Genomic DNA, 26,296 nt, shown 5'->3' with positions numbered 1-26,296 from the left:
AGCAGTGAACAAAACAGGCAAGGGCTAAGGCAGAAATGGTGATAACTGCTCTGGAGCGAAAGAGGATAGGGGGTCCTGGGAGTTGTTGGCAGTTTGGGTCATTTATAATTTTAGATAAGATGCTATGAAAGGCCTCCCTGAGAAGGCCACATTTGAGTGAACACCTGAAGGAGGTGAGGAAGTAAACCACGTGGATGTGTAGAAAGGAGCATTCTAGGGGGAAGGAAAAGCAAATGCAGGGGCCCTGAGTCAGGAACAGCAAGAGGCTAGTGTGGGTGGAGTTAAGAGAGTGAGGAGAAAAGTAGCAGGAGATGAGGTCAGAGAACTGAGAGCAGGAATCCAGATCACATAGAAGCTCATCCTGATTTCATCTCCTCCTACGTTTCTTCTCACTCATAACTTCCATTCTGATTGAAATGGCAAGCAGAGGAGGACTGTAATTTTATATATTCTTCAGAAAGATTTTTCTGGCCCATGTTTCTAGAATACAGGCATTCCTCATTTTATTATGCTTTGTTTTATCGCTAAGATGTTGTGGTTTTTACAAATTGAAGGCAAGACGAGCCTCCACCAGCAAAAAGATTATAACTTGCTTTGCTGTGATTCTCGCTTTATTGTGGTGGACTGGAGCCGAACCCACAACATCTCTGAGATATGCCTATAGATTGAAATGGGCAAAAGAGTGAAAAACAGGGAGACCAGTAAGGATACCATTGCAGTAATCCAAGTGAGAGAGGCTGTGGGCCTAGCCCCAGTGCTAGAGGTGGAAGTGTTGAGAAAAGGTTGGATTGTGGATATGTTGTAAGTGTAGAGTTGACAGGACTTTTTGACAGATTGGATTTGGCCGTGAGGGAAAGAAGCATTGAGGTGACCCCAAACGGTTTGGTCTCAGCAACTGGAAGAATGGAATTGCCATTTAATGAAGTATGTAAGGCTGAGGTAGGAGAGGATTAAGGGAAGGCAGAAGAGGCTTTCATTCATTTGAAAGCCTCTTAGATATTTAAGTGGGGAGGTAAAGTATGTGGTTGGCTAAAAGAGTCTGAACCTCTGAGGAGAAATCCAGGGTATAGATAAAAACTTGGGAGTTACGAGTTTTATATAGAGAGACTGTAAACTGGCCAAGATCATCAGTGGAGTGAGTGTAGATGTAAAACAAGAGTTCACAGTTGGGACTTTTGAGAATTCAGTGTTACAGGGCCAGGGGGGTGGTGGATCTAGCAAGTCAAATTTCAAAGGAGCGGCCAGGGAGGTAAGAAGTCTGCAGCATCCTAACGAGCACTTGTCCCATACAGATGCTTGATAAATATTTATGGAATGAATGTTAGATAAAGAGGGCAGCCCAGTAGAATGGGTTCTGGAGGCCAAGTAGAGAATTTAAAAGAGAGAGTGATCAATTGGATTAAATGCTGCAGATGGGCCACCTGAGTCGAAAATAAGAATCAGCCTTTGGATTGAGCAGCATGGAGGTCATCGGTTACTTGACAACAACACTTACTGTGAAGTGGTGGGGAACCAAGTCTGGTTAGGGTGGGTTTGAGAGAAACTGTGGACTGAGTATAAACACTTGTTTATATTTTAGACACTGGTTTCTTTACTGAGTAGCTCTGGGGAAAGAGAAAATTGCATGTGATATATTCCTCCAAGGATTTCTGTTAGATTGGTTAAACAAATCTACACATTTTAAAATGTTAGTTTAAAAGGCATGACAATTATATTTTTAAAAATATATTTTAAGAGTGGTTGTGATTTTGAATCAAATCAGGAAGTTTTATTCTCCTACCTGTGTAGGTATGTATGTTATGTATATATGTGCATGTACATAACGTATATAGAAGTTTAGTTCTAAACTCAACCTTGCATTCTCTACCACTTTTGATGCCTTGCCCTCATGATGACTGTTGGTGAGAAATTGGGACAAGGAGAACAAACACACAAGAGTAGTTACATACTTTTATTTCCTTACTCACTGGAAGACAGTAAACCTCAGCATGGGTCTCTCATTCCAGCAGACTTCCCTGGAAACTTCATTTTAAAGTCAACTGCATGTTCCCATGGGGACAACGTTCTAATTAGTTGGAGAATGGAGCCTGACCAAGAGCTTGTACTGAATAATTTACTCATTCCTTTGGTGTTTACTCTGTTCCTGGAATTTTGCTAGCCACCGGGCTAAAGAAGCAAATAACACTTGGTGTCTCCCTTCTCTTGGGACTTCAGTCTGGGAGTGGAGGATATATTTAATATTTAAAACTTTACTACTTTGGCAGAAGTGTTGCATTGGAAAATGTCTAGCGGGGTTTCTAAAACTAGCGATTATATGAATCACCTGGGTTGCTTGTTAAAGTGCAGTTCCTGGTCCTAATCCAGAAATACCAACTCATACCTATTCATTAGATCCGTGGTGGGGCCCAGGAATCTTTTGTTTAAAAAATTCCCCAGGTGGTGTTGATGGAGGTGATCCATTGACAATACCCAGAAATAGTGTGTTCTTTGAAGCATAGGGATTTAGGAAGACTGCATAGAGGAGTTAATTCTGAAAGGGGTTATTGGTTTCTTTAGAAGGTGACGCACGCGCTCGTGTTTGTGTGTGTGTGTGTGTGTGTGAGAGAGAGAGAGAGAGAGAGAGAGAGAGAGTGCGTGCGCGCGCGAGAGAGAGTGAGGGTGAGCATGAGAGCATGAGAGAGAGAATGCTGGGTGGAGTATTCTGGGGGGTAATGGAAGACTTGGGGGTGAGGCAGAGTACCTTGTCATAACATAAAAATTGTACACATGAGTAGTAGTATTTTACAATGGGGAAGGATATACTACACACCTCTAAAATTTAAAAATAAGTAAGTTCTGCCCTGTCTCAAATATTCAGCCTAAATGTATCATATATTTTGATTACTGAGGACATCAGAGGACCAATATAAGGCACTTAAAGGCCGAAAACGTGACTGTAGCAAAAATCTCTCCTCAAATTCATGTACCAGCTAATTTTTCTTATAAACTAACATTATAGGGACTTTAGGTGTCTGCTTTAAATAGCCTATTTTTAAAGAGAGGCTTAAAGAACATTTAAATTGCTAACATCTTTCTGTCTTGATAATTTTTCCTGGCACAAATGTGACTTTCAGAATTGCTCAGTTGATGTGAGTACAGAAAGCACCAGGTATCAAAGAGGTAAAGAATTGGTAGAAAGCAGTGAGACATGAGATTTAACTCTCAGGTATGCCCTATAAATAAATTGGGTGCATTGGTGAGAAATAGGTAAAATCAAGGGATTACTTACATGTTAATTAAGCAGTTAGTATCATTTTAAAATCATTGACTTGCTCGCTTGGGATATTAAATCTGTGAATCATAATACTTTGATTATTTTATCAGGTGAATTTGGTAATATGTAATTAATAAGTGCTTTTATAGAATGGTTTTTGTCACTCAAGTTTTTTTTTTTTCCTTTTGGTTATTTTAATATCATTGTTAAATTAGATTTCAACCACTAGTTTTGATGTGCCATATGATACTTTTATTTTAGACTACTAAAAGTATGTCTTTAGCTGATTTAATAATAGTACTAAATGTATTAAATGACCATTGTTTTTAGAACATGTGTTCTATATATTTTAAAGCAGGGATTTTTCTATTTTTAAACTGGTGACTTTTAATAGTTATGTTCTATTATATTATTATTCTGCAGCGCAATTAAAGTTCTTTTTATCTTTTTTTTGAAGGGTCTGAAAAGCCCTCCAGAAAGCCTCAGTGATCTTGGTGCCATTGAGAGTCTCCGGGTCCCTGGAAAGGTATTGATCTACATGTGTGAGCATGACTTTTCACTTCCTTAGGAAAATATTATTGTCTTTGGATAATAATTGATCCACACATTATTGTTATGATAAGCTAGGCAAATGTTTATAATACAGGAGAATTGGGGCTTGTTTTGGCTTTCATTATTCATTGGGATGAAGTATAATTCATTATTGTTCAGCAGAGAATGCGAAATCGATATATTTAGAGTTTGCTGTTTTATCAAATTCTTAGCCTGAAAGCAGTTATATATGAAACTTATTGATTTATCTGCCATAGTTTGGAGAAATAAAATGAAATAATATACTTTTATGCTGTAACGCTCTGAGGCAAAAATCATAGTTAATTATGTTTTTGTTATGGAGCAGAGATTTTTGAATAAGTAGCTAATGCATAGTTTATACTGAATTGTAGATATCTTAGATTTTAATCCCCTGATATTCATATGAGCTCCTCAGTTTACAAATTTAGAAGGTGTTATTTGAAAGCTAGCTGGCTTCCCCTTAGGAGAATTATTAACCATTGTGAAATAAATAAATCCCTGCTGGTCCCACTCTGGATCTTTGCCACTTGGAGCTGCCTCCTAGAATAGCAGAGCCATCACAGATTAAAGCTTGTTCTTCTGAATATATGCTCTTGTGATTTTCAATTCCAGGATCATATTTGAAACTACTGCTTGTTTTCTTGGCTGCCATTGGCAATCAGAAGGCCTTTCGTCACACCTCAGTGTCAGCTGCTTAGGAGGATAATTTCCCACCTCTTTGAGGTGCCTTGTCCCCCAAAGTGAATTTTGTATTCAGTCTATGTTTTAGGTCAGACCCAAACATACTCTCCAAATATGATAACATTCTAGCCAACCTTTTTGCATTAAATGGCTCAGACAAAACCTTAAAGAGGCATTTTGAATAATTTTATATAATGTAATAAAATTGGGAACTAAGAGATAACTGGAGATCCTAATTGACAAATAATTCTCTTTATTTCTTTGACTTAAGAAAAAAAGATTATCATGTATTATGAACATAGCTTGAATTAGATTGTCTTAGATATTTCAAAATTAATATAAAATTGATAATTGAGCCTCTTTAAAAAAATACATGTATTTATTGTGTATGAACTTTTTATTGTTTTTATACCCTGACCCATGATGTTTTTCCAGAAGTGGTAGAAAGTGAATTTATGATGCTCTCATTACATGGTCTTCTTATTGAGTTCCCACCCTAGCCCCACCAGTGACCAGTTTTGTGTACTTTTCAGATGACTGGTGCTGGGATCACAAGTCTGGGATCACAAGTCAACAAATGTAAATGGGTAGGTGAAGGTTAAGCCTGGGCATTGGTCTCATTGACACATAATAAGGAGCTAAGTTAGTTAAATTGTAAAAGTTAATAGTAAAATCAGTATTAATGCTCTAAGCTTACATTTAGTCTTACATTAAGAAAGCCTTATAAGCTTCTTGTGCCTGCTTGTTCTCTTCTGAAACATCACAAATGCTTCAGTGGGGTGAGCCAGGCTTCTGCCTTCTACCCTGGGTAGTTTTGAGAACATCAGAGTTGCCGAGTGGCAAAGCTGTAGTTAGTAGACCAAGTTTGATATGGGTGCAGTTTGCAGTCAGTCCTGAAATTAAGTTAAGGGGACTCATGTTCAGAAATGTCCTACACAGCATAGTGTGGGCTAGGGGAACATTTCCCCTTTTCCCTCTTACTTCTGCTGGCTGGTCTAATAATCAAATGGACATGAGATGGGGTTCCATAAAAATATGGGGCTAGAGGACAAACGGGGCAGTTGAAGCTTATATGCCATCTTGAGCTGAGGAGAAAGGGGGAATAGTGGTTTGGGACTTCAAAGGGCAGGAAGGGGTAGAAAAGAAAATGTTTGGTAAACAGATATTTGCTGGGCCATCTTTAACAATGGGGCGCAGAGAGGACTTTGGTTTAATGGATCTTGCTAGGTTCCTCCCTGTGTATCACACTTAGTTCGTATTAAACTTTGTCATTTATAATGATAGCTCCCTTCCTTAAGCAGGTCCTTTGTTTACATTCTTTTAGGCAATTAAGGCAAAGTCCAGAGTTTCTTTTTGACTCTTTTCATTTCTTAAAAATAACCAGCTTAAAATAATCAGTATCCCCAAAATGCTGTTTTAGGGTGGCAAACTCTTCTCCCCCTCAATGTCATGATACACAGTTGGCCCTCGTTTGTCGCGGTTAATCAGTTCAGACTCTACCGCCATAAATGAGTTTCCGCGAAGCAGGATTCTTTCCTTATAGTGTCCCTGGCACTTTGCGCTTGGACTTGCGCAGCCTCGCCCTACCGCGGTTTTTTCAAATGTGTGTACATAGTATTTGCAAAACCGCCGTAGAGGGAAGCCGCCAACGTCGAAGCGCGAAGGGGCGAGGGACGACTGTAACTTGAATGTTAAATATTTTTCATAACTTAGATGTTACCTTATAGTTAGGTCATACCTATATATTTTTTTATTTAAACATTTTTAATTAATCTCCTGAATTTACTTGTCTTATAATGGGAAGTTTGTATTCTTTGACCAACATTTCCTCATTTCCCCCACCCCCAAACCCCTGGCACCCACCATTCTAGTCTCTGTTTGTGAGTTTTGCTTTTTTACATGCCACATACAAGTGACATCATACAGCACTTGCCTTTCTCTGTCTGACTTATTTCACTTAGCATAAGGCATTCTCTATCCATGTTGTTGCAAATGGCAGGATTTTCTTCTTATGGCTGAATACTATTTCTGTGTGTGTGTGTAACTTTTTTTTATTCCTCACCTGAGGATATTTTTTTACTTATTATCAGAGTGAGAGGGATGGGGAGAGAGAGTCAGAGAGAAACATGGATGTGCTAGAGCCACATCAACTGGTTGCCTCCTGCAGGGCTGGGGATAAACCCCAACTGAGGTAGGTGCCCTTGACCGGAATCAAACCTGTGACTCATTGGTCTGCAGGTGAGGGTCTAACTGCTGAGCCAAACCGGCCAGGGCAACATTCTTTATCCATTCATTCATTGACTTAAATTTAGGTCATTTCCAGATCTTGACTATTATGAATACTGCTGCAGTGAAAATGGGAGTGGAAGTATCTCTTCAAGATCCCGTTTTTATTTTTTTTTATTATATACCCAGAAATGGCATTACTGGGTTGTATGGTATTCTATTTCTAATTTTTTGAGGAACCTCCATAACTTTTTTGCACCAGTTTGCAGTCCACAAACAGTGGACAAGGTCTTTCTTCATACTCTGGCCAATACTTATCTCTTCTGTTTTTGATAATCGCCATTTGAACAGGTGTGAGGTGTGAGGTGCTGTTTATTTGTGGTTTTGATTTGCTTTTCCCTGATGATTAGTGATGATATGTATATATTACATGATTTATTTTGATATAATTGCTTTAAAATTAATTTTGCAGCTAGTTCTTGATGAGCTGAACTTTAATGACTTAAAAAAGATCTTTAAGGTTTTCAAATTATTAAAAGCACTTCAACAAAATATAAAATATTAATTTCAAATGATTATTTTAAAATAACATTTTTATTTAATAAAAAGTAATATATACTGTGAACAAAGAACATGGTAATCAGAAAAAGTACCAAAAAGAAAGTCACAAAAATCACCCACACTGTCAAGGTTAACATTGTGTTCTGGTCTTTTCCCTTTGCATATTCAGTAAATTTGTTGAGCATCTACTATGTGCTATATTCTCTAGAGACTGGCAATGATACAGCAGTGGAAAAGACAAAGATCTTTTCCAAAAAACAAACTTCTCTGTTGTCAGAGAGCTTACTCTTAGGTTCAAGTAGAGCTGGAAGACAGACAGTAAACAAGGTGATTGCAAATCATGTCAAATACTATGAAGAAAATAGGGTGATGAGATAAGCTTCATGCAGCTGGGTTATTTTGCATGAAGTAGTCATTGTAGGTTCCTCCCTCCTTTTTTTTTCTTTTACAAAGATGGTGTTATACAATATTTTGAAGCTTGGGTTTTAAACAAAATGTGTTGCACAGAAAATGCTTACAGTATATTACAGTGTATATAGGTTTAAAAAGCAATCTACCCAATAATGAGGCTTAGGTAGATATTTTTTGAACTTAGTAATAATGTATACTTGTTAGAATGATAAGAAATAGCAAATGTTGGCGGGGATATGGACAAAAGGAAACCCTGTGCACCGTCAGTTGGAATGTAACTTGGTGCAGCCACTATGGAGGTTCCTCAGAAAATTAAAAATAGAACTGCCATATTATCCAGCAAGTCCACTTCTGGATATTTACCTGAAGAAAATGAAAACACTACATCCCCATGTTCGTTGTTGATTTACAGTAGCCAAGATATGGAAACAACCTAAGTGTCCACGGATGGATGAATGAATTAAAAATGTGGTATGCATACACAACAGTATATTATTCAGCCATGAGAAAAGAATGAAATCTTGACATTTGGGACAACATGAATAGACCTCGAGGGCATTGTGCTAAGTGAAATAAGTCAGAGAGAGACAAATACTGTGTGATCTTACATATATGTGGAATACAACAGTAACAACAACAAAAACCAAAAAAGCCAAGCTCACAGATACAGAGAACAGATTGGTGGTTGCCAGAGGTGGGAGCAGAGGGTGGTTGAAATTGGATATGGGTGAAGGGAGTCAAAAGGAACAAACTTTCAGTTATAAATAAATTAAGGGGATATAATGTACAACATGGTACCTATAGTTAATAATACTGTATTGCATATTTGAAAGTTGCTAAGAGAGTAGATCTTAAAAGTTCTCATCACGAGAAAAATATTCTGTAACTATGTGTGGTGATAGATGTTAATTAGACTTATTATGATGATCATTTCACATTATACAAATATCAAGAAACTCTACCAGATTATTTATGTTGTATACTTGAAAATGAATATAATGCTGTATATTGATTATACCTCAATAAGAAAATAGAACATTATCTTAGCTTGAGTTCCCCTGATATTCTAGTGCGAGAAGTAACAAACAAAAAAACCAGTTTATGCTTTTAAAATATGTAAATATGTCAATATGTAAATACTTGTATAGAGAAACTTTTAATTTTTGTTATTTATTATTTTTAGAGAGAGATGGGAAAGGGGAGAGAGAGAGAAAGAGAAAGTTTTGTCGTTCCACTTTTTTGTGCATTGATTGATTGATTGATTCTTGTATGTGTCCTGACGGGGGATCAAGCCCACAACCTTGACATATGGGTATGGCATTCTGACCAGCTGAGATATAGGGCTGGCGCTAGAGAACTTTTAGACATTAACTTTATTTAATAGCTCTACCTCACTGAAGTATAGGTAGAGCATAAAACAAGGCATTCTTAGTCTTTAGGACTGGATCCATTTCTCTTTCCTTTTCTTGTCATAACATCTTTCTAAGTTGTAACTAGTAATTGTGATTTCAGTAGGGTTTTCTAGAAAGAAAGTTTAGCTTGGGTTGTGTTACATTAAAAGGTTCTAGTATAGCCCTGGCCAGTTTGGCTCAGCGGTTAGAGCGTCGGCCTGCGGTCTGGAGAGACCCGGGTTCGGTTCCCGCTAAGGGCACGTACTTCGGTTGCAGTTTGTCCCCGGCCCTGGTTGGTCGTGCGGGTGGCAGCCACTCGATGTGTCCCTTCACGTCGATGTTTCTCTCTCTCTCTCCCTCCCACTCTATCTGTACAAAAAATGGAAAAATATCCTCGGGTGAGGATAAAAAAAAAAGAAAAAAGAAAAAAAAAAAAAAGGTTCTAGTATAAATATAAGTAGGAGAAGATATTAGGATGGATCATATGAAATGGCTGTTTGTTTAGGTTTAAAATGGTCTAATATTGGCAAATTTTATATGGTTCAACTCACTAGAAAAAGGAGGGTAGAAAGAACACTGTAGCCCTGGCCGGTTTGGCTCAGTGGTTAGAGCATCAGCCTGTGGTCCTGAGAGACCCGGGTTCGGTTCCCGCTAAGGGCATGTACCTTGGTTGCAGTTTGTCCCCGGCCCTGGTCGGTTGTGCGGGTGGCAGCCACTCGATGTGTCCCTTTCACATCGATGTTTCTCTCTCTCTCTCTCTCTCTCTCTCTTCCTCTCTCTCCCTCCCACTGTACCTGAACAAAAAGTGTCCTCGGGTGAGGATAAAAAAAAAGAAAGAACACTGTAGAGAAGGGCATTAGGTGTGCTTGGTAATCCAGAAAGTACTATTGATTTGTTTGTTTGTTTGTTTGTTTTTGATAATTAGATAAATTCTAAGTGGGAAGAAACCTTAGAAATCATCTGGTAGAGTTTCTTCATTTTATAGACAAAATACACTGTATCCCATTTTAAGAGGAGATGTGAGTCAAATAATCCATTTATTGCAAATTTGGGATTTTGGTGGAGAGAATGATACAGAAAAGTAAAAAAATGTATCTGTTATGATTGTTTATGGAATTCGCTATAGGAAAGGAAACTTTGTGACAGACTTCAAATATTTTAACTTAAATAGCTCAGAGCCGCACTGGCTAGTTTGGGTCAGTGGTTGGAGCGTCGGCCTGCGGACCAAAGAGTCGTGGGTTTGATTCCGGCCAAGGGATGTACCTCATTTGCGGTTTGTCCCAGGTCCTGGTCGGAGTCATGAGGGAGGCGACCGGTTGAGGTGTTTCTCTCACATCGATGTTTCTCTCTCTCTTCCCTTCTCTTCCTCTCTCCCCCTGTGTCCCCTTCACTCTATCTAAACATAAATGGAAAAAATATCCTCAGGTCAGGATTAAAAAAAAAAAGAAGCTCAGAGCCAAGGTCAGTGGTGCCCAAATTTGCTGCACATTAGAATTACCAGCTCCCAGGCCATGCCCCATTCCTATGAATTCAGTGTCTGGGGTGGAGCCAGGTGTCAGTACTGTTTCAGGATTCCTGGTGATTCAGATATTTGTGGAGCCAAGTTTAGGAACCATTGACCAAGTTGAAGATTTGATAATGAGGTGAGAATGGAGGAAGGGGAAGAACAGAAACTATTCTAAAAAAATTAGAAGTTCTATAGATTATTTTTGTGGGAAAAAGTAGCATAAAGAGTTAATGAATGAATGCCTGAAATTTCATTCCTGGGAAATGGATTCTGTTATATTTTCAAATAAATGGCTTTTCATGCCGAGGTAAGGTTAAGAAGTTAGTTGATGGCCCTGGCCAGTGTGGCTCAATGTTGGAGTGTTGGCCAAGGGTTATGGGTTCAATTCCTGGTCAAGGGTGTGCACCTGGGTTGCAGGTTTGATCTCCGGCCCCAGTCAGGGTGCGTGTAGGAGGCAGCCAGTCGATGTGTGTGTGTGTCTCTCTCTTTCTCTCTCTCTCTCTCCCTCTTCTTTCCTCCCTTCCACTCTCTCTAAAATAAATAAATAAATGGAAAAAAAATTCTTGGGTGAGGATTAACAAAGAAAAAGAAAAAAGAACTGATTTAGTATTTACTGACTAAATTTGTTAATCATTTAAAGAAATTTATGCTTTTTGAATTATGTGAAAGGTTTTTACTTAATTGGTTATAAGAATTATGAGCAAAATGTATTAGAGTATATAATAATCACAATAGCTCTGTGGTTAGTAGTTATAGTTAGGCCTGTGTTTTAGAGCATTTGTTAAATCCTGATTTAAAAATAAAATATTACTATTCAGAACCTTTTAAATCTATATCTAGCCTTTAAATGCTCTTCATAGTACTTCCATAATAACATCATAAATGTAAAAAAGAGTAATAGTATTAATATTATTTTATACATTTTTCCTGAAATACTGCTTTCTGACACTATTTTTTTTTTTTTTTAAAGAAAAAGCTTTATAAGGCTTTGATTTCACTAACTTATAAATACAAGTAGGACTCAGCTATGTTTACTGTTAAATGATTGGTTTAGCTATACTGTTGATTTTTTTCATTAAAGAAAAATATAGGGCAAGGGGACAAAAGAAATATCTGTTGCAGTTAAAACTTGAAAATATATTTGTCTAAGTATAAGAAAGTGCTTTTGTTTGTATACTTAATCCATCCCACAAATATTTATTTAGTACCTGCCTACTCTGTAGTATTTCTTTTATAGCATTCTGGGAGTTTGGGCAGAAGGTTTCCTAGCATTTAAAATACTGCTGTGAAGTAAGATAAATGGATTTTTGACTTGACTTCTTAGCATCTATGAAAAGAATCCTAAAACCACACACTAATTACAGAGCTTTGTTTTCAGAACTTGACCATGATATGAATAAAGTGTGCTAGATTAAGAGTCAGGAAAGAGAGCTAGATTCAAATAGTGAGTTAAATATTCAACTTATTAGAGAAGTCATTTTAATTGCTTCCTGACTCAGTTTCCTCATCTGTGAAAAGATGTGATTAGGCTAGATGATTTTCAGGAGCCCTTTTAGCTCTGTAATACATATTCAAAAGAATGTACTGAATAGTTTTTTGGAAGATGAGTATATTGGTGTCTGTATTAGACAGGATTAGTATTGAAGTTTATGACTAGGATACTTTTTTAGCTTTAGTGATTGGGATAAGCACGTTTAATTTAGGATTATATATCATTTAAAATAGGTATCTTTTGCAGGTGGTACCAAGAAAGACTAACCATCTGCAAAATCATTTTGAGTTTTTCTTAGGCACTCATGGCTAACAATGTTTAGCTGTGTGGTTTTTAACCATTAATGAGATTAGGCTCCTCTTGCCTTCAGATGCTTGATATTTTAACCCTTCTTTCATAGCAGATCGTAATAAATCATTCACACAGTACATTTAGCAATCATTTATTGAGCCACAGTTCCTAAGTTTTGAAGATGCCAAGAGGTATAAGAACGTTCCTACTTCAATCTACGTGGGAGAGACGAGGAAAAGTAGGTAACTGCAGAATAGTGAAAGCACAATAGAGTATGCACAGTAGGAGCACAGCTAGGAGAGGATTGGGAGTAGTAGAAGTGAGTACAGAGTCTTCTAGAGGGGGCAATTAATTTGTTTTAGAAGGATAACTAGTGTACAGGCAGATTTTTGAGTGGAAATCCTGAACACTAGTATACTGATTAAAAAGAAGGTAAGAGCATGAGGTTTAGGAAAACAGAGGGTTAAATTTGAGAGACATTTAAAAAGCAGAATTTAGGACTGAGGATTTTATTGGATGTGGAATATGAAGGAATTGGAAACAGAGGCTTTTTTAGACATTGTGATTGAAGGTGCTGTGATGTCTTTTCTCAGAATAGACAGTAGTTCTTTCAGCGAGAGGCTCGGATAAGACATTTGACATACGAAAGAAAAGCAAAATTTAGAGTTACACAATGGATTTTTCTCTAATTTGTGATGTGTCTTTTCTTCAGCAGTAACTTCCAGATGGACAGGCATGTGGCAAATAGCTTGGTGGTGTTCATTGAAGCCGAGAATTCTTAAAATATAGCTTTAAAAAATTGCTATCTCTAAAGCTATTATCCATAATGTTTTTCTTTTCATAGAAATAAATTTAGGAAATACTTGTTAAAAAATAATTATTGAATAAGAGAAGTAAATAAAAATATTTGTCAGAGAATCAAGCATTAAAGTTTTGCTTTCTAATTTTGTGTTTTAGTACATGTTAATAACTCAGTACAATCCTGTGAATAAAATCAATTTTATTTCATGATTTATATATCAATATCTTAAAGATATTTTAAAGAAATATCTTTAAAAAACAAATTTGTATATATTTAGAATGCTATTATTATATAAAAAGTGATTAAAATATATTCTTTTTATCACATGTCTGTTGTAAAGCTGGATTAAAATAACACCAGTTATTTTTATAACCTTTTAAAAAATCTTTAAGTCGTTTTGCTGAAACGTCCTTTCAAATTGTAACCTCACAGTATTCCACTAGATGGCACTGGAAGACTGAAGAAAAACATGCTAGACTTTAAAAGCTATGTTTTATTTAAAACACACAAATACAAACTGATGAACCGCTGCTTTGATGGATTATTATTGTCGTTCTAGTGGGATTTAAAGAAAATATGCCATTTCCTCACATAACCAGACATCTGGCAATTCATTACAAATTTATGTGGTATATGTATGGTTTTAGGGTATCTGTGATCTTGAATCCTATTTCATTTGGAAACAGAAAACTTGTTTTTGTTCAGTGATTTATGATTTTTATAATGCTGACTGAATGTTGAAAATGTATGCTTTTGTTCTTCCTTTTAGGTCTATATAGATTGTGCTAGCTAAACTTTTCTTTTTTTCTTTCCCAGAGCTCTAATGTGATATTAACTTTGACAAGACTATGATTTTCATTTTTAGAATTTATTATAACAAGAATAACTTTATTATGTTGACTGATAAAGAAATGGAAACAGTAAAAAAAAAAAAAAAAAAGTCTTTGATAAGGTATATCTTGGGAAACCCAAATTCATACTATACAAGTGAAAAATTTCTTCCTTTTCTCCCCTACTCCTTCCCAACACAGTGCATTCTGCCATTCAGGTATGTAATGTGAACTGTGGTCTAATATGCTAAGTGCAGAAATGGAAGTTGGTTTGCATTTCATATTTTATTTCATACATTTTCTGTGGGGTTTTAAAACCTGATCTGTGAAATGAAGATTTGGTATTCATCTTTTTGTTTGAATAAAAACCTACTGCTGAAGATTATAAGCTTCCAAGCTGTTCTGTGGGTCTAAAAATTAGGTTAAATTACTTTTCAAAATTAAAGAGAGTATTTTATTTAATAAGGTAAGAAGAACCGTTAAGTTGTTTATAACTAACTTTTTACACTTATGAAAGTGAAAATCCTGAACTTGGGTTAGTATTTTAAATTAGTGTGGTATTTTGTATAAATTGAAAGTGGTGGTTAAATGCAAAATTTGTAATCTTTTCTTTTTCCCTCCTAAGCCTGAATACATTCCCTCAAGGGATGAGTTCTTAAGTGAGAAATTGCTTTGTAAAGTTATAGCCTACTTCTTAGAAACCATAAATATATTGGAAATGTTTATAACACTTTACACTTGAGGGCTCCAGTTGTTTTGTAGACCTGAATCCTCAGTTCTTATAAAGCCTTTTGTGTTATATTGAGAGGAATAATGGCTTGGCTAAAATGTTGACTTAAATTTCTGATTGTTTTTCTTTATTTTTCAAAAAGTTATATTTATGATGAGCATTTTTATATATATATTCATGTAGCTTTATTTCAGAGATCATCTAAATAGAAAAATAGACTAGGTAATATTATATGCAACCTTATAGTGTATTGTAACTGCTGCAAAGACAGACTCTAAAATATTGAATAACTTCTTTGTTGTCTATCACTTTACTAAAATAATCCTGCTTGGTTCATTATGTAAAGAAAATATTGAATATTTATGCTTTTTTGATATAGCACCTGGGACAGTGATAGATGTGTTGAATATATATATTTTTTATTAATGGAAAAATATGGTTCTAGTATATATATAAAAATATATTGTATTTTAAAAAAAAATTTCAATCGTTGCATTTTATTGCCTCTTGGTGTACATGCACACTCTCCCCAAGACATTTTTCTACCCTGCTGAAGTCATCCTCTTTTGCTTAACTTGTATGCTTTCCTACTACATTGTTTTTACACATCCTTTGCTTTATATTTGTAACCTTATTCCCCCGATTTCTTAAATTTGAGATTTTACCTATTCTCATATTCTGTAAGAGTTCACATCTCTTCCATCAGATGTGAACTCACTGTCCCTTGATGCCCTTTGTTATGTCTCTATCTCCCTTATGTTTTGCCTTGCATTGTTACTGTTCATTCATCTCCCTCCTATTACTTTAGCAGCTATTTGAGGGGAAGGCTGTATTTTACTCATCTCTGTTTCTGTATGACCTAGTGTTGAGGATTTTCACATAGTGGGAATTTAAAAAATGTTAAATTGAAATATATGGTTTGACTGGGAAAGGTAAGGCAATAGAGCTTTGAAAGTAGGCAGGTTATTTCTTCTTAATTGTATGGGAGAGATTTGATTTTTTCTTTTTTTGGCCAAAAGAACTTTTGTTTTTATTCCTTTACAGTTTAGTTTATTACTTTAATTATAGTTTTACTCCAGCTTTAATTCTGGGGTGACATTAATGTACTTTTTTCTTTATTTTAGGTGTAGTTGATTACCATTGGCAGGCAAATTGTGGCATATTTCATGGTTTGTAGTTGTTGATAAATTAGTTTTGAGTTTTCAAGCTTTACAGAACCTTTCTACCACTGTTAATGATAACATGTATTTTTTAGTTACTATGTGACAAAATTTACTATAAAAATAAAATCCTTTAATAAGTTTAGGAATAATATAATATTAAAATAATTATTTGATTCCACTTAAATATCTGATATTACTGTACCTTAAAAAAAGTGACATATTTAATATGGTATAAGGAGCTTCATTTGTTACTCTGTTCTCCTGATTTTGTCTTATAATTGTTTTGTAGGAAATCTTTTGTTCATTTTGTTTACATAAAATTTTGCTTCATAAATATATATTGGTTTGCAAATTTGGTTTTGATTTAGGTGAAGAATTAGGCTTTTTTGTACATCTCTAATCCTAGGAAACCAAGTTATATAATGGCAAATTTATGGAGTAATTATGGTAAAATTATGCAATCTAGATGCTTGTATTTTTTTTCTAATTTACATGCATAAAATAGCCCTAAAATTATTTAATGTTTGTTGTTATTTTTAGTTAGAAAAAATAAACATTTTATTCAAAGTTTGTGGAAAAAGTTTACCATCAAAATAAGAATATGTTGTTTTTTCTTTCTTTTGTTCTTGTATTCCTTTTTTAAAAATATAACTCACTGTGCTTTTAATTTTAGTTTGATCAGTAGTGATTATCTACAATGTGCCTTGGCACTGCAGGGCATAGTGATGGAGTAATAAGGAGAAATCTTAGTTCTCAAGAAGTATGTAATCAAGTCGAGCAAGCAGCACTATTGGCGACAAAACCTTTGGAGAATGATGAGAAGAAACAGTCTTACAGCTTATTCAAGTGCAGTGGGATACAGGGGTGGCTGGGATTCTAAACAGAATGGAGTTTGAATGTTTTTACACAGGAGCCACTAAGTTGTGTGAAAGGAGAGAGTATTTTATAGGAATATAGTGGAGGGCATTTGTTTTGGATTGAATCCTACTTTATGTGCTGTATTTATTTTCCTGTCTTTCTTGGTTTTATCTCTTTCCTTATTGCAAGTTCGTGTGTCAAGTGTTACATGTCAGTTCTTTGAAATTATACGAGTTTGCCTGCTTTCTGTGATATAATTGCTTAGTTCTCTAGGAAGAAATGGCATTTGACCTTTTATATACATATACAGATTGTACTCTTTTTACAGATTCATCACATTTGTGAAATGTACACTTATGAGATATTTATAAATGAAATCATGTTTTCCCTTTGACATTCTTATAACTTGGGATATTTATTTGTTTCACTGTCATTTTGAGTGTGTGTGTCCTTTATAGGTGACAAAAACTAGGCATGGAGAGACTAAGTAAGTTGCCCAAGGTTAATAGCAGAGTTGCAACCTTGGGCAAACCCATGTCTTTACCTTTAGATCAATCATTTAGGTGGTATGTGGATAACTTCAGTGTATAGTTATATGTTATTGGCATTTATACGTTTAAGGTAAAGTGCTCATTCCATACAGTATATTTCAATATTTGACTTAGCTCTATACCTGATGTTTTTTAGTCTTAGCAGTTTTTATAGTCTTCAGGTCTTTTTGTTGTTGTTTTTGAGTGGTACCAAGTACATTTATTTGCTACTGGTGCTGTGGAATTCCTAGGGAGGCAACATTGCCATATGCTTACTTGGACCCTGTTCCAATACTTAAGCTTACAGCATTTGAATGAAGTTGGTATTTCAAATGCTTGTGGACTTTTAGGGAGGGAGATTACCAGGAATTTCTGATCTCTTTTCCCATTTCATTTCTCAGTGTCATTTTTACATTTGCATTGGATGCAGGGAGGTTGCTTGTGGATAGGCTAGCTGAGAACCCTTCTGCAAATGGTGTGGTTTGACTAAGTCTGTTCTTCAGTGCTGCTGTCCTTGGTGCCACGCAGATTAGTGTGTTGTAGATACATCACCCCCAATACAGCCTCCACTTATTTCTTACTGTACTCATAGTATCTAATTGCATACTGAATTGGTGATGGCTGTATCTTTGACCTTTTTCTGTTAGTGTATTTTTATAAATTGAGTTTTGGTACAGAGAGGCATTTTCTTTTTCTTGCACTTTTAATTATACAGGTTTGATTTTTATGTGGCTTTACCTTCTCTTTTAAATTTACTGGAATTTTAAATTTAAACAGTTAAATATTCTCTTGAGTTTCAGATTTGTTGCTCTAATATTCTAGCTTAGATCTAAGAGGAGATAGTTTTTTGTTTAATAGGTTTACAAATTTAAAATATAAATAAAAGTCTAACCAATATATAAGCTATAAGGAAGACTATTTTTAAAAAAGTATATGAAGCTTTCTTCTTATTGAAAACTATGCCCTGCAATAAAATAATCTAGAATACTTCTATTTGGAAAATAATGTCCTCTACTTGACCATATAATTTTTTGTGTATTTAATTAGTGAGAATTCTTTAAGAATTTCTGTTAAGTATTATTTTAATGACTGTAAAATGATTTAAATACTAGTTTATTTTTGTGTACTTAAATGTATAATCAAATTACTAAACATTATTATATGTCTGTAATAATGCCTTGATTAATTAGTGTAGTTGAGAGAGGGTATTGGGATTACTGAAATTTCCCAGTTAACTGAAGGTTTGTCTAATTATGCAGTGAAGTTGCATAGGATAAGGATGCTGACATAATGTAGGGATTTGTCTGTCAAACTCTCTTTAATTATATAAAGTCGTAGATGCCCCATTCTGTATTATTGGAGAGGAGCATTTTATCAAATACAGAACACTAGGTTCATAATCATATCATTTGTCGCAGTATTAATACGCTTTGAAGGAAGTCTCATAGACTTGCAGAGCTAAACTTGGGAAGTTTTTCTGGAGCCATTGTTTCTTAGATGAACTGTGAGATTCTCAGCATAAGGAAGGATGTCTGCTGCTTAGGATTCCAATACTGATTGTGACCCAGCAGTCACTGAGATGTTGTTCTCTGTGTATCTGTGGGGAGACAGATATTAGAATGTTGTTAAATGATGGAAACATGTATATATGTGATATGGATGTATGACAAATACTGGATGGTTTTTTTTCTTTCATGAAACATCTAAGGTCTCTCAACTACTAGTTGGCACACAAGGAATTGAAAATAAAATCTGAATGATCAAACTGGCTTTTTTTTCTTTAATAGATAATTGTTTTTTTTTTTTTTTTTATCCTCACCCGAGGATATTTTTCCATTTTTTTGTACAGCTAGAGTGGGAGGGAGAGAGAGAAACATCGATGTGAAGGGACACGTCGAGTGGCTGCCACCCACACGACCAACCAGGGCCGGGGACAAACTGCAACCGAGGTACGTGCCCTTAGCGGGAACCGAACCCGGGTCTCTCCGGACTGCAGGCCGACACTTTAACTGCTGAGCCAAACTGGCCAGGGCAGATAATTGGTTTTTAGTATTTGTCTATTTCCTTATATTTCATGAACTTTCCTGTTTTCTATCAGTTTGTCTCTTTGATCAGAATGATTCCTCAGAGATTTGTGACTGTTAAGACAGATGATTATTTATTTCCATGCATATAGAATTATAACAGCTACAAGTACTGTAATTGTGATTTTTTTTTCTTAAAGGAGGAATTCCGAGAACTTCGAGAACAGCCTACTGACCCTCAAGCTGAACAAGAACTAATCAATAGTATTGAACAAATATATTTTTCCTCAGACTCATTTGATATTGTTAAATATGAGCTGGAGGTAAAAAAAATTCATTAACACCTATCTAAAGCCTTTTTTTAACCAGTGACTGAATTTGTGAGATTTGAATGCTTTTTAGGGATGTTACATTTTTTTGATACCAGGATTGGTTTGTTATGACTATATTGTGATTAAATGAACCGTCAGCATTGTTTAAAGATGAAGTTATTTTTAAAAATGTAAAATTAAGTCTAGATTAGAATACTGGTCTAGGAAATGTTTCTGTATTTTTGGTTTTTAACTGTTAACATACAGTATGTTAGTATGCTGTGTCTATTTTCTTATATATTGGCTAAATATGTTTAGAAAAGCTCTAGTACTTTTAATCATGGATATATATTTACATGGATATATATTTACATAATTGCTTAGTCATGTTAAATATCCCTATGCCATAATGTTTATAGCATTGGCATTTTAAATTTATAAAAACCTTAAAAAAAAGTCAGAATAGTAAAATTTGCTCTTAGACACAACCAAACACAGTGTGCATACAAATACGTTATATGCAGTGCATACAAAGTCATTCCCCAGCTTATTCTGAGGTTTCATCAATTAGTTGACTGAGACTTGGAGTCTAACTTGGAGTTGCACATCTACACAGTGGTACACACTTTTGTTAGTTTCCCATGCTGCCCTTTGAAGGCCAAAGTATAATCTAGAATGTACTCCAACAACCATCACTATGACACTGTAGTGCTTAGTTAATACTTGTAGTATTTCAGAGGGGAAATATGTTTTGAATTCTGTCGTAGAAGAGTAGGGATATGCCTGTGTGGTGGAGTGGGGATTAGGGTTAGGGACTTTCTCACTTTCTCTCATCACAGGTCATGGGAGCAGTGTCTCCTAGCCCAGGGCTCAGGGTCCCAGTGGTAGTGAGCTCTCCTGGAGGTCGGAGGCAGCAGTGGTGGAGATAGTGGGCTGGCGAGGAGCACCAGAGGGTTGGGCGACACAGATGGTAGGCTTTTGTGTCTGGAGTCTAGTGGGGAGGACAGGAGGAAGGGACACAAATGAGAAGGGACACTGCTTTGTATGCACAGTTCATAAGTCAGAGGTATACAGGTAAATGACACCAAACTAAACCATTTATTTTACTTTTCTCCATTGAATTTGTTTTTTAGAAGCTCCCTCCTGTTCTCAATTTGCAAGAATTAGAGGAGTACAGAGACAAATTGAAACAGCAACAAGCTGCAGTAAGTAAAAAACTTACTTTGTTTCTTTGTGACAAAACTTTAAATGAAACACAGCAGAAAGGTATAATGTTTTCAGATCTTATGGTTTAACTAAAATATTAACATACTGAAAAAACTTTACTTAACATGTCTTTGACTCAAATGATACATTTATATTGAAATTTAATGCCTATTCAGAACTTGCAGTTCTTTCTCTGGAATCCTAAATGTGATCAAAGGATTCTTAAATATTTTTTGATTACTAAGTACTCTTAGTCTCCTTTTCATGCAAAACTACCCATAGTTTTGTGATGGAGTGTTTTTGTTTTATTTTGTTTTTTAACCTTAGAATAAAGGACCCTACTTCTAGTTGAAATATGACCAAAGACAATACAAGGATAGGCTTCAGAAAGTCTGAATTGTAGTCACTATTTTCAGTGTGTGACATTGGAGAAGTCAATTAGCCTTGGTAAATCTCTTGTTTTTATCTGTGAAATGAGGGGATAGGCCTGCGTTTTCTCTAATACTGTAAAATTCTGTGAGTCTGTAATTTCCTCACATTAGGCTGATTTCCTTTTATAAAATTCAGACGGTACTGTAGAAGATTAAATAGTGGTAGTATGTGGAATTGTTAACTTTTTTAATACTAAAGGAGCAATAGTAATACACTTATGTGTTTGAATTTAAGATGTGTTTTAATAATACATCTGACAAATAAAGGAAGATGGAGTCATACACTGTGTAACAATGACTGACCACATGTACCATCATTGACCCATAAGATTATGCTGTATTATAAGCAAAAACTTTGTGTTGAAAGAAAAGACTGGACCTATCTAAGATGCTGAATTTACTTCTAGCTCTGAGTAGTTTAAATAGAGGAGAAGGCTAAGCATGCTGTCCCCTGTCATGTGCTTGCTAGAGGCTGGGGCTAGGAGTTGGGAGCAAGGGGGTGGAGGGGAGACTGGGAACCTGCCCCATCTTTCCAACAAGCTCACTTCCCTTCCCTCTGTTTCTTTCTCTTTTTTGCTCTTTCTTCCCAGTCCCATTACTTATTCCTCTCTCCCTCTTTCTCTCCCTCCCCTTTTGATTATTTTTCCTGTCAAGCTTTGTCTCTCTTGGTCTCTTTCGATCTCTGCTCTCCCTTCTCTCCCCTTCTTTTTTTCCTCTTCCTCCCTTCCTCCTCTTGACATACACTGTCCTTCTCACATTTTCCTCCACAGCATGCGTGCTGCACACACACTTTGTCTTTCTACTATTTTTACTGTACCTTTTCTATGTTTAAATATGTTTATGTACACAAGTACCATTGTGTTAGAACTGCCTGCAGTATTCAGTACAGTAACATGCTGTACAGATTTGTAGCCTAGGAAGCCTAGGTGTGTAGTAGACTATACCGTCAAGGTTTGTTTAATCGCACTCCATGATTTGCACACAACAGTATTGCCTAACAATATCTCAGAACTTCATCCTTAAGCAGTGAGTTACTGTTTACTTCTCTTTCTTTTGTGTTACAACCAGAGGTCTCACTGTGTGCTGGGATCTCCCTGGGGCAGCAGCTGTGGTGTGGGGAAGCACTAGAGGGTTGTGTAGTAAAACTATGTTGTGCTTTTGGTGAATTAGATTTCAGTGGATGGTGACATCATTTTGCCTTCTCTTGGTTTCAACATGTTTAAATGTTCCCCTTCACATAGTGACCTTTGGAATTTTATAAACCTGGGCGTGGATCCTGGCCTTGCAATTACTAACTGTGGGACTGTGAGCGAGTTACTACTACTATGTTTAAGATTACTCATCTGGAAAATGAGGAAGCATGTAACCCATTCCTATAGATTGTCATGAGTGCTAATTGAGATGACGTAGGAAAAGCACTTAGCACACTGCTTGTCACATTACCAATTTTTTTAATAGACCCAATTTGGTAAAATTAGGTAGATTTTATCTGGATACATCTTTACAAATTCCTTCCTGTACACATCAATATATATGTGTGTGTGTGTGTGTGTATATATATATATATACATATATACACAAAATCAAAGTAGATTAAGAAACCCTGAAAGGATTAATGCAATTAGTAAATGTGCGTGTAATGTTTTATTCTCAGTTGGCCTGGGGAAGGGGAGCCCATTGTGTTTCTTGAGCAGACATTAACTAAATAACTTCGGTGTACCATGCTTTGTACTAGACTTGGTATCTCATAGTGCAGTCTGGTGAAGGCCTCTGAAATTGTGAAATACAAGCCTCATGTTCAAAATCATTATAATTCTAACTTGCATATGTTAACATTATTCATGGAATTAGCTAAGAAAATCTCAGATATCTTCATAGCAGTCCAAAAAACACGCATTCTCAGTTTTTCAGGAGGAGAGGACCAAATTATTGTTTGTCTTCTTACGTGGTACAAAAGGATTTAAAGGATACAAGGACATTCTCGGTTATTCAGATATTATCTTCATAAATTCAGTTGATTAAACATTTATCTTAACAAGTTCATCTTTTAATGCAAATCCTGAATCCTTAAAGATAATTAAACTTTTGTGCCTGTTAGTTAAATTGTATAATGATACTCACATTATTAATAGTCATAATGACCATTTGTTGAGTTTCTATTAAGAACCAAGTACTATGCTCTGTGTTGTACTTCTTTTACTAATGTTACAGCCCAGAGAAATATGTGTGGTCATAGCATGCTGTAGGATTTATAGGGAAGGCTTATGGAATATTCTTGGAAAAAATTTAAATATAAGATATAATAGTTTTTTCTTTCTTCCTTTGTTTGATTATATGTTCTTATAGGTCTCTAGAAAAGTAGCAGATTTAATCCTTGAAAAGCAGCCTGCTTATGTAAAGGTAAAATAATATTTGTTATTATCAATAGTGAAATTTTAAAAATGTTTGTGTGACTTAATCCTGAAACAAATATTTTAATTTATTCTTTTATTTATAGTTGTGTAGCAACATACTGACTCCTTTTGGTGTGTGTGTGCGTGCATGCGTGTGTGTATGTGTGTGTTTCTGTCTCATTTGGGGGATTTGCCAAACTGAAGAAATGAAAGTTTTTATAACATTCTAATCTCTTAGGTTTTCCAAACTGTAGAATATCCAGCGAAAATTGCTTTTATGTTCTCTGTAACATGTAGATTATTAATAATGAACACTCAATAGTAGTGTAACAACCTGTCTTTAAAATATGTTAAAATTGGAATTGTGTAGCAGAATCTGTTTTTTTATTAGAAAATCAGAGACTTGCCCTGGCCGGTTTCGCTCAGTGGTTAGAGCATTGGTCGAGGACTGAAGGGTTCAATTCCCAGTCAAGGGCACGTACCTAGGTTGCAGGTTTGATCCCTAGTCCTGGTGGGGGTCATGCGGGAGGCAATTGATTGATGTGTCTCTCTCATGTTAATGTTTCTCTCTCTCCCTCTCTCCCTTTCACTCTATCTAAAAATCAATGAAAAAATATCCTTGGATGAGGATTAACAACAGCAAACAAAATCAGAGACTTCATAATCCTTTGAAATATCTACTAGTATTCAAATGAGGACATTTGTTGTCAAAGCATCTTAGCAAACAGAAATCATATTTGTCATATTCTTGATTACCTTGTGAAATTCTGTTGGGTAGAAACATTGAAATGGATATATTAGTCTTTGTTTATGCCTGCACAAAGCAGGTTGGGTCTAAATTTCCTTACAAGCAATACTAACTAAATATTTTGTCATATGTTGTTGTGAAAATCAATTGAATATTGTCATTTTAAATAAATTTGTTGAAAAAAAATACCAACAGTTTCAAATTCAGGTATTTTTTTGCTACTTTTTATGCCAAGCAGTCTTTTGGAAACTCACTAAAGTTTTTGTTAGAGTACCATATGAATAGGAAAGAAAAATAAAATGCTTCAAACAATAACCTATACTTAATCTTTTTATAGGAACTTGAAAGAGTTACCTCGTTACAGACAGGTCTTCAGTTAGCTGCTGTTATCTGCACAAATGGGAGGAGGTATTGCATTTGATGATATTTTGTTCTTTAAACTGGAAAACATGTCAAGAAAAACTGAAACAATGATAATTGATTTTTTTAATTATAACTGTGATTTCTACAGTACCATTTAGTAACAACATATATAATCTAAAAACTACATTAAGAAGGTATGTGGGAAATGTCTGTCCATCTAGTTATGGCTTAAAAACATTAATGCTGTTGTATTGCTTAGATTAGTTCTTATCAAACTATCTGTGCTGAAAGACCAGTTTTTTCTTTTTAAATTTCTAATTTGTAACACTGTTATTTTTATAAACTGCAATAAAAACAAATACTAGGAAAATGTAAAAAACAAAAACAAAAAACAACCAAACACATACAAAACACAGTCCCAATTTTTTAATTATTCATTCATGAAACATAAAAATTATTACATCTAAATGTTTTTAAATGCTTAGTCTCAATTACTGTACTTTTCTTCTGATGGGCCAGTAACAGTTTGAGGATTGGCACTAGCCCACCCACCACACTTTGAGTATTGCTGGCTTAGATTGAGCTGTCGAATATAAATTTGTCAAATAAATCTGTGATAGTAATCATAATTCTCAGTTTTAAGAGTAATCAAGGATACTATCTTATTAGTTGCCTATTGTTCTGTGTGGATAGTATTCTTTTTATACTAGAAAAATTTAACTATTTATTGTTTATTTTTGCAGACACTTGAATATTGCAAAGGAAGGTTTTACTCAAGCTAGTTTAGGCCTTCTTGCAAATCAAAGGAAACGTCAGTTGCTGATTGGACTTCTGCAGTCTCTGAGAACTATAAAAACATTGGTATATACAAGTTACTTTTTAAAAATTAAAACTTAATTTTATAATTGAAACAGGTTTTACCTTTGATTTTTTTTCCCCCCAGCAAAGAACAGATGTGCGCTTAAGTGAAATGCTAGAGGTAAGTTAACAAGGCTTGGAAATTTGGTGATCTTGATAATATCAAATAGACAAATTATAGTGAAAAAATTCAGATGAGCATTTTTCTCTAATTGGTATATGGTATAAAGAACCTTTTTAGACATGTAAAGGTACTTATTTGCTCTAGAGCATTTTTTCTATTGACATAATGCACTTCATTTATAATTTGAAGAAATGTTTAGTTTGTAGCAACATCGGAATGTTACCTTCAGTATCTTTTGATTGTATTTGCACTCAAATAGCAATAAAATTATCTTTTTCATCTGATATATAGTAGTGATTTAAGGTATGTTTCACATATTAGTTACATTTGGAATCTCATATAAATTGGTTTTCTGAGTGAGCTATGTGTTTTCTCTTTGTTGGTTTATTAGCATTCTCAGTCTACTTCTGTTAATAAGGTTCACAAAAGCCTAACATTACATGTGTGTTTCCCTTTTACCACTCGAGCTTCTTGGTCATCATCTCAACATCCCCAGTGGTTTGAATTGCATTGTTTTGTTGAACTTAGATGTGAGCTTA

The 26,296-nt window shown here is 35.2% G+C and overlaps 1 protein-coding gene across 6 annotated transcripts in view; it reads left to right on the top strand.

The window, feature by feature from the left end:
* The window catches only part of VPS50 (VPS50 subunit of EARP/GARPII complex), a 126,485-nt gene that overhangs the window by 3,963 nt on the left and 96,226 nt on the right, over nucleotides 1-26,296 (top strand). For 2 of the 6 annotated variants that reach the window (XM_036247045.1, XM_036247048.1), the window contains exons 2-9: nucleotides 3,711-3,779; nucleotides 5,041-5,094; nucleotides 19,524-19,646; nucleotides 20,768-20,839; nucleotides 23,618-23,671; nucleotides 24,750-24,820; nucleotides 25,519-25,636; nucleotides 25,719-25,754. In XM_036247045.1, the coding sequence (XP_036102938.1) occupies nucleotides 3,711-3,779; nucleotides 5,041-5,094; nucleotides 19,524-19,646; nucleotides 20,768-20,839; nucleotides 23,618-23,671; nucleotides 24,750-24,820; nucleotides 25,519-25,636; nucleotides 25,719-25,754 (597 nt within the window). Of the gene's footprint in view, nucleotides 1-3,710; nucleotides 3,780-5,040; nucleotides 5,095-15,894; nucleotides 15,918-19,523; nucleotides 19,647-20,767; nucleotides 20,840-23,617; nucleotides 23,672-24,749; nucleotides 24,821-25,518; nucleotides 25,637-25,718; nucleotides 25,755-26,296 lie in introns of those variants that run through there. The other 4 variants (XM_036247047.1, XM_036247049.1, XM_036247046.1 and 1 more) reach the window with 3 other exon arrangements.

The sequence above is a fragment of the Molossus molossus genome, unplaced genomic scaffold, assembly GCF_014108415.1.
Source record: "Molossus molossus isolate mMolMol1 unplaced genomic scaffold, mMolMol1.p scaffold_m16_p_7, whole genome shotgun sequence".
Lineage (NCBI taxonomy): Eukaryota > Metazoa > Chordata > Mammalia > Chiroptera > Molossidae > Molossus > Molossus molossus.
This window is presented reverse-complemented; position numbering and strand designations above follow the sequence as displayed.